Source organism: Echinops telfairi, unplaced genomic scaffold (genome assembly GCF_000313985.2).
Source record: "Echinops telfairi isolate 266 unplaced genomic scaffold, ASM31398v2 ScPeMD7_7406;HRSCAF=8444, whole genome shotgun sequence".
Lineage (NCBI taxonomy): Eukaryota > Metazoa > Chordata > Mammalia > Afrosoricida > Tenrecidae > Echinops > Echinops telfairi.
The window spans coordinates 4479100-4492007 of NW_022111306.1; the positions used below are offsets into that span (position 1 = coordinate 4479100).

Genomic DNA, 12908 nt, shown 5'->3' on the forward strand with positions numbered 1-12908 from the left:
GACACTTTAAATGAACAAATGATAGCTATGTAGCATAAATTGTGTCCTCTTCCCAAGATCTGCATCTCTAAGATTTATGTGTAGATTCTGTATGACTGTTTTTCTATATGTACTTAAAATTAATGTTGTTTTCTTTTAAATCAGCTGTACATTCCTTCCTTTATCCTGAGATTATAAAAGGTATTTGACTTAGTTATACAGTGTTACTATAACAGAAATACCACAAATGGGTGGGCCTTAACAAACAGAAATTTGGTTTCAGGGGGCTATAAGTCAGAATTTAGAAGTACGTGTTAGTAAAAGGCTTTCTTTCAGCAATCTCTAGAAAGTCCGTATCTCTGTTCTGGAAGATCCTCATGGGCCTGGCATCTCTCTTCCTCCATCTCTTCTTCTCTTTGCTTGCTTGTTTAATTTCTTTTATGTCCCAAAAGAGATTAATTTAAAAGAGATTGACACACTCTATGATAATCTTCCAATATTCTTCTGTCTGTTTGTCATACTGTGGTGGCTTGTGTGTTGATGTGATGCTGGAAGATATGCTACTGGTGTTTCAAATGCCAGCAGGGTCACCCAAAGTAAACAGGTTTCAGCAGAGCTTCCAGACTCAGAACAGACAACGAAGAAGGACTTAGCTCCCCACTTCAGGGGAAGGGGCTGCTGAAAACGATGCATAGCTTTAAAGAATTTTCAAATACTGAAAGCTTAAACAAAGGAAACAAAATATTGTTGGAGGTACTGCTGGCAGATGGGCCCCTCATTCTGAGGCGAGTGGACGGACCATAGTGACATGAGGCGGGTAAGGCTTGTGGGAGCGGAGGCCCCCACTAGTGGGATCTTCAATTGCTGATGGGGCATGACTCAAGGTAAAGAGAAACAGCTGCAAAAATCTTCTAATGATTGGAATTTAGAATGTGTGAAGTATGAATTTAAGAGTATTGAAAGTGGTCAAAAATGAAATGGAACACATGAAGATTGATATCTTAGGCATTAGTAAGATAACATGGACTGGTATTGCCCATTTTGAATCAGAAAATCATGATTTACTATGCCAGGAATAAAACAATCAAGAGAAATGGCTTGACATTCATTGTCAATAAGGATATTGCTAAATCCATCGTGATGTGTAATGCTGTTTATGACAGGATTATACCTATATGCCTTCAAGGAAATCCAATCAATACAAATATTCAACTTTATGCACCAACCACAAACATTAGTGATGAAGAATTTAAAGAATTTGACCAACATCTTCAGTCTGAAATTGATCAAACATGCTATCGAGATGCAGTGATAGTTATTGGCAATTGAAATGCAAAAGTTGGAAACAAAGAGAAAGGAACAATAGTTGGAAAATATGGATTTGTTGATATAAATGAAACTGGAAATCTCATGATAGAATTTTATAAGACTAAGGACTTGATCATAGCAAATATCTTTTTTCAACAACACAGAAGGTGACTATACACATGGACTTTCCCACGTGGAATACACAGAAATCAAATCGACTACATCTGTGGGAAAAGATAATGCAGAAGCTCAATAGCAGCAGCTAAAATCAGGTCAGAGGTCAACTGTGAAACAAACCATCAATTGCTAATATGTAAGTTCTGAATAAAGCTGAAGAAAAGTCAAACAAACCCAGGAGAGCTAAAATACAACCTTCAGTCTATCCCACCTGAATTTCAAGAACAGATTTGATGCATTGAACACTAATGACAGAAGAACTGAAGAGTTGTGAGAAGACATCAAGACCATCATTCATGAAGAAAACAAGTTATTAAAGGGACAAGAAAGAGAAAATGACACGACTTTGCTTGCTAAAAGTGAGGAGAAATTGAAGCACTTGCTGATTAAAATCAAAACGGGTTGCCTTCAGTACTGATTACAACTCAATGTAAAGAAAACCAAAATCCTCACAACTAGATCGATAGGTAACATCATGATAAATGGAGAAAGGTTGAAATTGTCAAGGATTGTGTCTTATTTAGAGCCACAATCAATGCTCATAGAAGCAGCTGCCAAGAGATCAAAAAGACATATTGCATTAGATAAATTTGCTGCACAAGATTTCTTCAGAGCATTAAAATGCAAGGATGTTTCTTTGAGGATTAAGGTGTGCCTGCCCCAAGCCATAGTATTCTCCACTGCGTGATATGCATATGAAAATTGAACATTTAATATGGAAGACCATTGAAGAATCTATGTATTTTAATTGCATGCCCCAGTGCTCTATGGCACGTGGCCTGGGTCCCCAAGTACTGTTACTGTAGGGTTAACTCAAAATTAGGGTAGGAAAATCAGTCATGAGAATAACCAAAAGGACATAAACCCAGACTCTAAGGAGGTGCCCTTGGGCAGATGCTTCCTTTCAAAATATAGAGTCCAAAGAGGACAGAGGCTGTCATGTCTTGTGATGTAAATTGTATTCCTGGATGGGACAGTCCTTATTTCCTAAAGATAGGAATGTGACCAGACAAATGTACTGATACCCAAAGAAGTCTAAAAACCCCGACTACCTGAAATGGAAGTCTTGGGAGTTTGTATCCCACTGTCTTTTCAGATCTGTTAATAAAACATGCTGACTCTCACCATGCCTCTGTGATTGGCTACAGCTCCCGGTGGCCAGACTCTTAGTTTGGTTACATTTTAAAGAATAACTAAGCTGGAAAACATTTAACACAACGATTGCCTTTAAACTAACCTATAGATTGCTGTGAGTTACCCGTGTGTGAACATGAACTGAATTTTGCCCGGTATTTGCCAACTGATTAAACGTTAGCCATTCAATGTAACTTCGCCTTTGGGAATCTTCTGTTTGTTCTGTATATATAAATTGGCGTAAAATAATAGCTCGTCTTTTTGGAGAGGAGACTGTGTAAGCAGCTGTTCGTCAGTAAACTCTACCCACTCATAACAGAATTTGTGTTCATTTGCTTCTCCACAGCACCAAAACAAAGCAATTGCTCTGCAGCGAAACTAGAAGAGATCATTTCACCCGGGAAAGGTTCCCCCCTTCAGAACTATTTCTGGTTTGATATCTTTCCACCATAACATTCTTGCACTGATGGATGTTAACGAAGGGGATACCCAAGGGAGCGTCTGGTGTCCATCACCAATTTCATGACCCAGCATCGAACGCATTTTTTCAGTAGGATCAGAGACTTCCCGGCACTCCCCAGACACAGCACGATGAATTCGCAGCTCAGGATTCTGAGATGATCTGGAATCCCAGAGAAACCGCCAGAAGCTCAGTTTAAGGCCTACGCCCGCGAGGTAAAGGACTACCGCTCCCGTCAGACACTGCCAGCGTTTAGGGGTTGTGTACATTTTCTCATCCGTTCACTCTTAAAAGACTCCGCCTCTCGAGGGAAGGGGCGGGGGTGGGGGGGTGGGGACAGGATCCTCTTCTTTCCCTCCGGGTCCTGAGCGTGGCCACGCCCCTGTCTCCAGACGAATACAGATGACGTTGAGAGTCTTCTTGTTGCGCGTGTGAGGTGAGTTCGCAGATAATCCCTGGCTGAGTTCCGGCGCTCCGAAACAGCGGAAGAGGCAGCGGAGGGCGGCCGCGATGCCTCGCCCGCGGCGGGTCAGTCAGCTCCTGGATCTGTGAGTCCACCTGGTCCCTGTCCCCTTCGCGCCGACCCAACACCTCCTCCCCTGCGCCCGGCCCCGCGCTCCTTTCCCTTCCCGCCCCCGAGCCACATCCCGAGCCCTCAGGACGATCTGCTGCTGTTGGTAGTCTTGGTTCCCGGTTTGTCACCTCCCTGTTGAGGACAGTTGGCAGAGTGGGCAGATGGACAAGTGTGCGCCTTCGTCGTGTACCCTGGACGCAACCAAGACCGAACTCCTGTCAGACCGGGACGGTGGCCTGTGCTTGATGGGCGCTGTACGCCTTGGTTGAACTAAAGGAAACAAAAGATGGGGCTCTCAAAAAACCTTCAGCTAAATTCCACCCTGGTCTCTGTTACTGAACTGGGATAGTCATTCTCTGAGGCAGGATCTCGCACACCGATTAAGATTATGGATTATATTTTTTTAATTTATTGATAAGTCATTTTGTTGGAGGCTTTTATAGCTTTGTCAACAATCCATACATCAATTGTATCAAGAACATTTTCACAAATGTTGCCATTACTATTTTCTAAACATTTACATTCTATTTGAGCCCTTGGTATCAGCTCCTCTTCCCCCCCGCCCTCAAGGACCCCTGATAAATGATAAATTATTATTTCCATCTCTTATACCATCCAGTAGGATGATGGATTCTTGATTGCAATATCTCCATTCCACTGCCAGCACTTCCATTCAGCAACTATATGACCACAGATTAATTACTTAACCTTTCTCTGTGTCCAGGACCTCTAAAAATGAGTAAAATAATAAATAGTACCTGACTCATAAAGTTGTAGTGAGAAATAAGGCAATACGAAAGCCCTCAAACATCTGTCTAGAAAATAGTAAGCCCTATTTAAGTGTTAAATATAATTACTATTTATTTCACTCTGGAAATTGTACTTGAAGTTGCAGTTACAATGGAATCTGTTCAGTCCAGAAGTTGTCGGTCCAGTAATATTGTACTTATTGCCATTGATAAGATTCCAACTAGTACCGCCCTGTAGGACAGGATAGAACTGTCCTGTAGGGTTTTCACACTTGTTATCTATGGAAGCAAATCGCTATATTGTTCTCCAGTGCAGCAGCTGGTGGCTTCATGCTGTTCATCTTTTGATTAGTAGCTTAGATAGAACTGCACCATCAGAGTACTTCCCAATAGTATTCCCATGTGAAAAATAGTTTAAGGAGAGCATTGCCCATCTCCTGAAGGCTTTCTCTAACTGAGGATTTGACAGTTACTTATTCCTCATTTACTTTTTGCCTTCAAACCACAGCCAGTTTTCGTAAAGAGAAAATCTGTTGGTTCTTTGTAATAAACTGAAAGACTTGTATATTGTTCCAAGAACAAGATCCTGTTTTAGTTCTTAGCATGAAAATTTTATCTGTCAGTAAAAGCAGTTTATAACAGCAGTTAAAGAGCTTAAGCTAAGAAAACAGACTTTTTGAGATCTATTTATATGTCTAACATTTATGAATTATATTACCTTAAGCACATATATAACCTGTATTTCAGTTTTCTCATTTTGAAATGGAAGGCATTGATAACATTACCTATGGTATTGAAACTATTATGATTAAAATACAAAATCACAACATGAAAAATAATTGCTTGATGTTCAACCATTTTAGGAGGTAGCATATGGTCAAGAGCCAAAGAGACTGAAGGAAGAAGTCAAAGTCGCATTGAAGGTACTGGCAAAAAAGCAAGGCTCCAGGAATTCATGGAATACCAATTGAGCTGTGGCAACACAGGAAACACTCATCTGTGCCAAGAAATTTGCATGACAGCTATTTGGTCAACTAACTAGAATAGATCCATATTTGTGCACATTACAAAGAAAGATAACCCAATTGGACATGGAAGTTATGGAACAAAGTCATTAATATCACATGCAAATAAAATTTTGCTGACAATAATAAATAGTATCTGAACAGGGAACTGCCAGAAACTCAGGCTGAATTCAGAAAAGGATGTGGAACAATTGACATCATTGTTGACATCAGATAGATTTTAGTGGAAAGCAAAGAATACCAGAATAATGTTAACTGTGTTTTATTGACTATACAAAGGCATTCGACTGTGTAGACCATAACAAACTATAGATAACATTGAGAAGAATGGAATTTCCAGAACAATTCATTGTGCTCATATGAAACATATACGTAGACAAGGAGGCAGTTGCTTGAACAAAACTAAGTGATACTGTGTCATTTAAAATCAGGGAGGGTTGTATCCTATGACCATACTTATCAATTTATATGCTTAACAAATAATTCAAGAGGATGAAACAGGACCCAGCATCAGAATTGGAGACTCATTAACAATCTTTGATATAAAAATAAGACAACTTGTGAAAATAAAGACTTGAAGCATTTCCTTATAAAAATCAAGGCTACAATCTTCCATTTGGAGTACACCTCAATGTAAAGAAAATAAAATCCTGACAACTGACCCAATAAACCACATCAAGATAATGTAGAAAATACTGAAATCGTCAAGGGTTTCCTTTTACTTGAATCTACAATCAATGATCATGGATGCAGCAGTCAAGAAAGTCAATGTTGTCCAATTGCATTGGACAAATCTCTGCAAAAGACCTATTTAAAGAACTGAAAGATAAAACTGTCACTTTGAGGATGAAGGTACAACAATGATTCTGACCCAAACCATGGTATTTTCAATCACCTCATCTTCGTGTGAAAACTAGACAATGAATAAAATAGACCAGAGAGGAATTGATTCATTGGAGTTATGGTATTGCCAAAGAATATTAAATATACCATGGACTGCCTGGATAACAAACAAATCTGTATTGAAAGAAACACATCCAGAATGCTCCTTGGATGCAAGGATGATGAAACTTTGTCTTACTGTCTTTGATTATTAGGAGAAGCCAGTCCCTGGAGAAGAACATCTTGCTTGGTAAAGTAGAGGGTCAGCAGAAATGAGGAAGACCCTAAATTAAATGGATTGACACAAAGGCTGCAATGGTGGGCTCGAACACAGTAACTACTGTGAGGATAGGGGCAGAACGAGGCTATATTTTGTTCAGTTTTACATAGGGCCACTGAGTCTGAACGACTTAACAACATCTAGCAAAAACATTATATGAAAATCCCTTATGTGGTAGTTATATAATCTGGTGTCAACTTGGGACTATTAAGGGAGGGAGTTTAGCCGGTCAATCAAGTCACAGCTTGATGACATCATTTTATGGAGATAAATAGTTCACTGGAGGTGGGACACTTACTTCCTGCGAGGCATTCCTGGTACAAGCCATATGGAGTTACACTAATAGAGCCAGAGCCCTGGAGCTGGAGGAACCATGTGGAGACCCACGCCAGTGCTAAGATGCTTCCACCACCACTGGATCCACAAGACTTTCCACCCACTGGCCTGTAATATTCCTGCATTCAGTGTCATTGCAGGTGCTGCATGAGTCTGAAGAAGAATTTAAAGACTGGTAATGGACATATGGGCTAATATCAGATTTATGGACTTGACCTGGTCTGGCCTTACACACATAAAAGCGTCTATGAATTTGTTTCTCTAGTCAACCCGGACTAACACACCATAGAACGGCGCTTTGGCGCATATTATTCATTAGTTGTTTTCAATATTATTGAATATCTACCATATTCAACAGCAGTGGAATAAAAACTATGTTATCTAAATTCTGACCTTTATTCTAAGGCTCAGTTTAATTCCTGAAGCCTCCCCGAGGTTTCCAGACAATTGATTCTCTGAACTCCTAAGGCCAGAATCAAGTCTTTGGTTTTTTGTATGCACAGTTCTTTATTTGTAGGAAGTGCTCACTATCCATTGTTGACCAGTTGAACAACAAGTGCTTAAAGAGCACATGTGGCAGGATATGGAAAGCTGCATAAAAAGGTGAAATAAGATAAGTATATAAATTAATATAGATAAACAATATTACTAAAGAGGGATGAACAAAGTGCTTTCAAAGTTTTGATGAGAACAAGAACATGATAGCTTTTCAAAGGGAGTTATACTTGAAGATTGATTAACATCAGGCAGTTGCTTATAGAGGAAATGTATCCAAAAAGGAGGAGAGGCGGTGTGGAGTGATGAATGCAGTAGCTCCATGGGCAGGAAAGCAAGAAACACACAAGAAAGTAACATTCCAATACTATTTGTACGATGAGAACGTGTGGCATGAAGAGCGAAATCGTGATACACAGAGCTAGATAATTTGGAGTGGAGCTCTACTGAGAAAGCCTTGTTAACCAGAATGAAGAGAATGTTTTAGTGTAGAAACTATCAAAGGTTTTGGAAATGTATTGGGATTAGTGTGAATTTTGGAATGGAGAGACACGGGAAACTGACAAAATTGTGGATAAACTTTAAGAGTCCAAAGTAGGAGACGTGAATATGTTCAATTGTAGAATTATATCTGGTATGCAGGCGTTAGGGTATTACCACTAATAGAGAATCTGGAGTAGTATACCAGCACAGATGTTAGAAAAGTAAACAGTAAGTGCACATAGACCCTCAATGACATGGATTGATACACCAGCCACAGTAGTGGGTGCAGAGACAGGAACAGTTGTGAGGATGGTGCAAAACTGAGCAGTATTTCCTTCTGTTGTACATAGGGTTGCTATGAGTTGGGATTGACTCTGTAATACCTAACAACAACAACAGACGAATAAAAGAGCTAAAAAACAGGATAGTGAGAGACCAAAAAATAATAGATATAAACTTATCTGAAAGAGTAATAAAATGAAGTGTGAATTGAATACATAATCCAATCTAATGCAGAGATTTTCAAACTGGAAGAAATTTGACACATTTTAAACTTTATTAAAATTACGTAAAGGTAAAATTCAGCTCAACTTTTATCAGCATATCAGTAATGGATAAATTGTCCAACTAATGGAGTAGTAAAAATACACAAGAACAAAGTGAATATGAACATACTATAGCTACATGCTACAATATAGATGAATATCACAATGCTAAGCAAAAAAAAGCTAGAAACAACAACAATGAATAATTTATATAAAGTTCAAAACATAAAACTAATTTATGATGCTAAAAGTTAGTATGGTGTTTATGGTTATTCTAGTAGACATTGAAAGAGGGCAATAAGGATCCTGAGGTGGTGTTAATATTCTATTTCTTCTGTGGTAATGGTTGTACGGTAATGGCATACTCACTTTGTGCTAAATTAATTAAGTACATATTCATGATGCCTATACCTTTATTAATTTAATTAAAATGGATATAAAATCAATTTATGTCACTAATCAAGCTATAAACAGAAAGAATATGTATCTTAAAAACAAGTGGTTGTCTACAATAGTAACACCAAAAAAAGAATTATTTCAAAAGTTCAAGGTTTTGATTTAAAACATTCTGGAATAATTATTTGGATAGATAGTGATTGGTTTTGGACTAAGTAAGTGTGCATGTGAAATTTTAAGGGTAGCCACTATACGCATTGAAGCAAAATGCAAAACTTACAAACCAGTAAAGGAAAAGAGAGAAACAAAGAAAGCATCAATCAGTGCTGTAGGCCAGAAGTAAGAGGGGAGAACAAAAGGAGGAAAATGCTTGGTAAATCAAAATCACAACATAAGTTAGTAGAAACAAGTTCAAATATTTTCACAATTACAAAAAATTCACCTTTTCAGAAACAGATTTCAAATAGAACTTTAAAAAAATGTGAGCGTCTGTGTGATACAAGGATTATAAATGCTGGCAATAAAACTCAAACTTGGAGGAGGAAATGGTATCAGCTGAAATTCTGAACACCCAGTGTACAGAAGGCTGTGGATGATAGTGCAAACCCAAAATCCACTTGCAGGTTCCCCACAAGGACCAAGCTTCTGACCACAGTCCAGAGATGTGAATATCCTTGCTATTAGACGGAGAGCTTTGCAAACTCAATTATGACAGATGCAGTCACACCTTATCATTTGATTTTTTAAATGACCCATTTAAATTTTTTCTGGTTTTTAATATTTTCTTTCTTTTCAATTGAGGTTTTTCTTTGTCATTTTTGTGTGTTTGTGTCTTGGTTTTGTTTTGTGTGCTTTTCTGTATTTAAAATTCAGAATAGGCAAATCTATAGGGCCATTACTGGATTAGTAATTATCTAGAGAAATGGCAGCAGTGATTGGGGAAAAGTAGGGTCTAACAACAAGAACTACAAGAAAGAAGAAAATATTCTAAAATTGATTGTGGTGATGATTGTACCCTCTTTTTAATATGGTTGAACTATTGTATGATATGTGGATTATATGCTGATTTTTAAAATACACTAAAATAAAAAGATATACCTAAAATACAGTGACCAAAGATTTTTAAATAAATGAATTTTTAAAAATTATTTTATTGGGAGCTATTACTCTTATAACAAGATTTTAAATACTTTATGTTAATGCTAATGAAAGTTAGTAGAGCAGTATTAAATTCTGAATCAAACTTAGCGTTAAACAATATAAAGAGAAATATAATTTAATGATAAATGAGTAGTCCATAAAATATAATTATTATAAATTTGCAGTGAACACTATAACTGTAGACCCACCACTTGTTTGTCAGTTTGTCAGACTGTGGTGACTTGTGTGTTGTGATACTAGAAATGATGTATTTTAAATACCAGCATGATCACCCAAGGCAAACAGATTTCAGCAGAGCTTCCAGACTAAGGACAAACTATGAAGAAGGAAAAGGTTGTCCACTTTGAGGACTTAGACACTGAAAACTCTACAACTATTGCAGAATATTGTCAGATACTAAAAGCATGAATAGCAGCACGCATTGTCAGATATAGTGTTGGAAGATGAGCCCCTCAGGTCAAAAGACACTCAAAATATGACTACAGAGTGCATCATAATGGATGGAGCAAAGTTTTCAGGACCTTCATTTGTTAATGGGACTCTACTCAAAATGAGAAGAAACAACATCTGTTAATAATTAGAACTTGGAATGTACAAAGTATGAATCTAGGAAAATTGGAAGTTATAAAAAATGAAATGGACCACATAAAGGTTGATATCCTAGGCATTAGTGACCTGAAGTGGACTGTATTGATCACTTTGAATTAGACAATCTTATGGTTTACTATGTCAGGAATGAATAGTTCAAGAGAATGGGTTACATTCATGGTCAAGAAGGACATTTCAAGATCTGTATTGAAGTACCATGCTGTGACAGGATAATATCAATGTTTATACAAGGAAATCCAGTTAATACAAGTAATATTCAAATGTACACACCAATCACTAAATCTAGTGATGGGGAAATTGAAGAACCTACCGACTTCTGCACTTAAAAATTAATCAAACATACTCAATAGGCATTGGTAATTACTGGTGATGGTAATGTGAAAATTGTAAATAGAGGAAGCAACAATAGTTAGAAAATATGGCCTGGGTGATAGAAATGAAGCTGGAGATAGCATGATAGAATTATGCAAGACCAACCACTTCTTCACTGCAGATACCTTTTTCCAACATCATCAACAGTGACTATACATGTGGACTTTTCCAGATGGACTACACAGAAATAAAATGTACTACATCTCTGGAAAGAGACAATGGAGAAACTCATATCGACAGCTAAAACTAAACTAGGGGTTGATTGTGGAACAGTCCATCAATTGCTCATATGTAAATTCAAGTCGAAGCTGAAGAAAATTAAAGCAAGTCCACAAGAGCCAAAATGTGACTTTTATTATCTTTCACCCGAATTTTTACAATGTCTCAAGATCAGATATGACTCATTGAACATTAATGTCAGAAGACCTGAAGAACTTTGGAATGATATCAAGAGCACATAATACATAACGGAAGCAAAAAAAGATCAACATGGATGTCAGAAGATACTCTGAAACCTGGTCTGAATCATAGAATAGCTAAGGCAAATGGAAAAAAAGATGAAGTAAAAGAAATGAACAGAAAATTTCAAAGAGTAGCTCAAAAAGACAAAGTATAATAATGAAATGTGCAAAGATACAGAGTTAGAAAAAAAACAACAAAACATGCTCAGTATATCTTAAGGTGAAAGAATTGAAGACAAAATTCAAGCCTTGAGTTGCAATATGGAAAAATTCTGTGAGCAAAATATTGAAGGGTGTAGGAAACATCAAAATTTGGAAGGAATGCAGTCATTGTACCAAAAAGAACTTGACAAAATTCAACCATTTCAAGAGGTAGCATATGATAAAGAACTAATGGCAATGAAAGAAGTGCAGGCCGTATTGAAGGCATTAGAGAAAAACAAGGCTCCAGAAATTGATGGAATACCAATTGAAATGTTTCAACAAGCTGATGAAGCACTGAAAACACTCACTCACTTATGCCAATAAATTTGGAAGACAGCTAGCTACATGGCCAGTTGAATGAAAGAGATTCATATTTGTACATATTCCAAAGAAAGGTAATCCAACAGAATGTGCAATTTATAGAACAATATCATTACTATCACATGCAGGGGAAAAAATCACTGGATATCATTGAACAATTGCAGCAGTACATGGAAAGGGAGTTACCAGAAATTCAGGGATTTAGTAGAGAATGTGGAACAAGGGATATTATTGCTGATGTCAAATGGATCTTGGCTGGAAGCAGAGAATAACAGAAAGATGGTTCCTGGTATTGACTATGCAAATACATTCAATTGTGTGGATCTTTACACATGATGGATGGCATTGAGAATAATGGGACTTCCTGAACAATTAATTCTGCTCATGCAGAAGCTGTACATAAATCAAGAGGCAGTTGTGCAAACAGAAGGGAATACTGCATAGTTTAAAATCAGGAAAGATGCATGTCAAGGTTGTACCCTCATCATACTTACTGAATCTGTATAGGGAGCAAATAATCAGAGAAGCTGGACTATAAGAAGAACGTGGCATCAGAATTTGGGGGAGACTTATTAACAACCTGTGATATGCAGATAACACAACCATGCTTCCTAAAATGAGGAAGACTTGAAGCACTTGCTGATGAAGTTCAAGGACTGTAGCCTTCAATATGGATTACAACTTAATTCAAAGAAAACAAAAATCCCAATGACTGGATCAATATGTAACATCATGACAAACAGAGAAAAGAGATATTTCCAAGGATTGTATCTTGCTTGGATCCACTATCAATTATCATGGAAGCAGCAGTTAAGAGATCAAAGGATGCAGTGCATTGGGTAAATCTGCTGCACAGGACCTCTTTAAAGCGCTGAAGAGCATGGATGCCACTTTAAAAATTAAGGTGCCTTACACTGACCGATCCGTTCATCCACTTTTGTGTTGTGGGGGAAGGGG

At 37.6% G+C, this 12908-nt stretch overlaps 1 protein-coding gene and 1 long non-coding RNA gene across 2 annotated transcripts in view; one reads left to right on the forward strand and one right to left on the reverse strand.

Annotated features, from left to right (window-relative positions):
- LOC123522416 overlaps positions 1 to 12908 on the reverse strand; it is a 133359-nt gene that overhangs the window by 70201 nt on the left and 50250 nt on the right. The window lies entirely within an intron of this gene.
- The window catches only part of AMN1 (antagonist of mitotic exit network 1 homolog), a 74308-nt gene continuing 64936 nt past the window's right edge, over positions 3537 to 12908 (forward strand). The window contains exon 1 of the mRNA XM_004700005.4: positions 3537 to 3606. Coding sequence (XP_004700062.1) covers positions 3569 to 3606 — 38 coding nt within the window. The 5' untranslated portion in view covers positions 3537 to 3568. The remainder of the gene's footprint in view (positions 3607 to 12908) is intronic.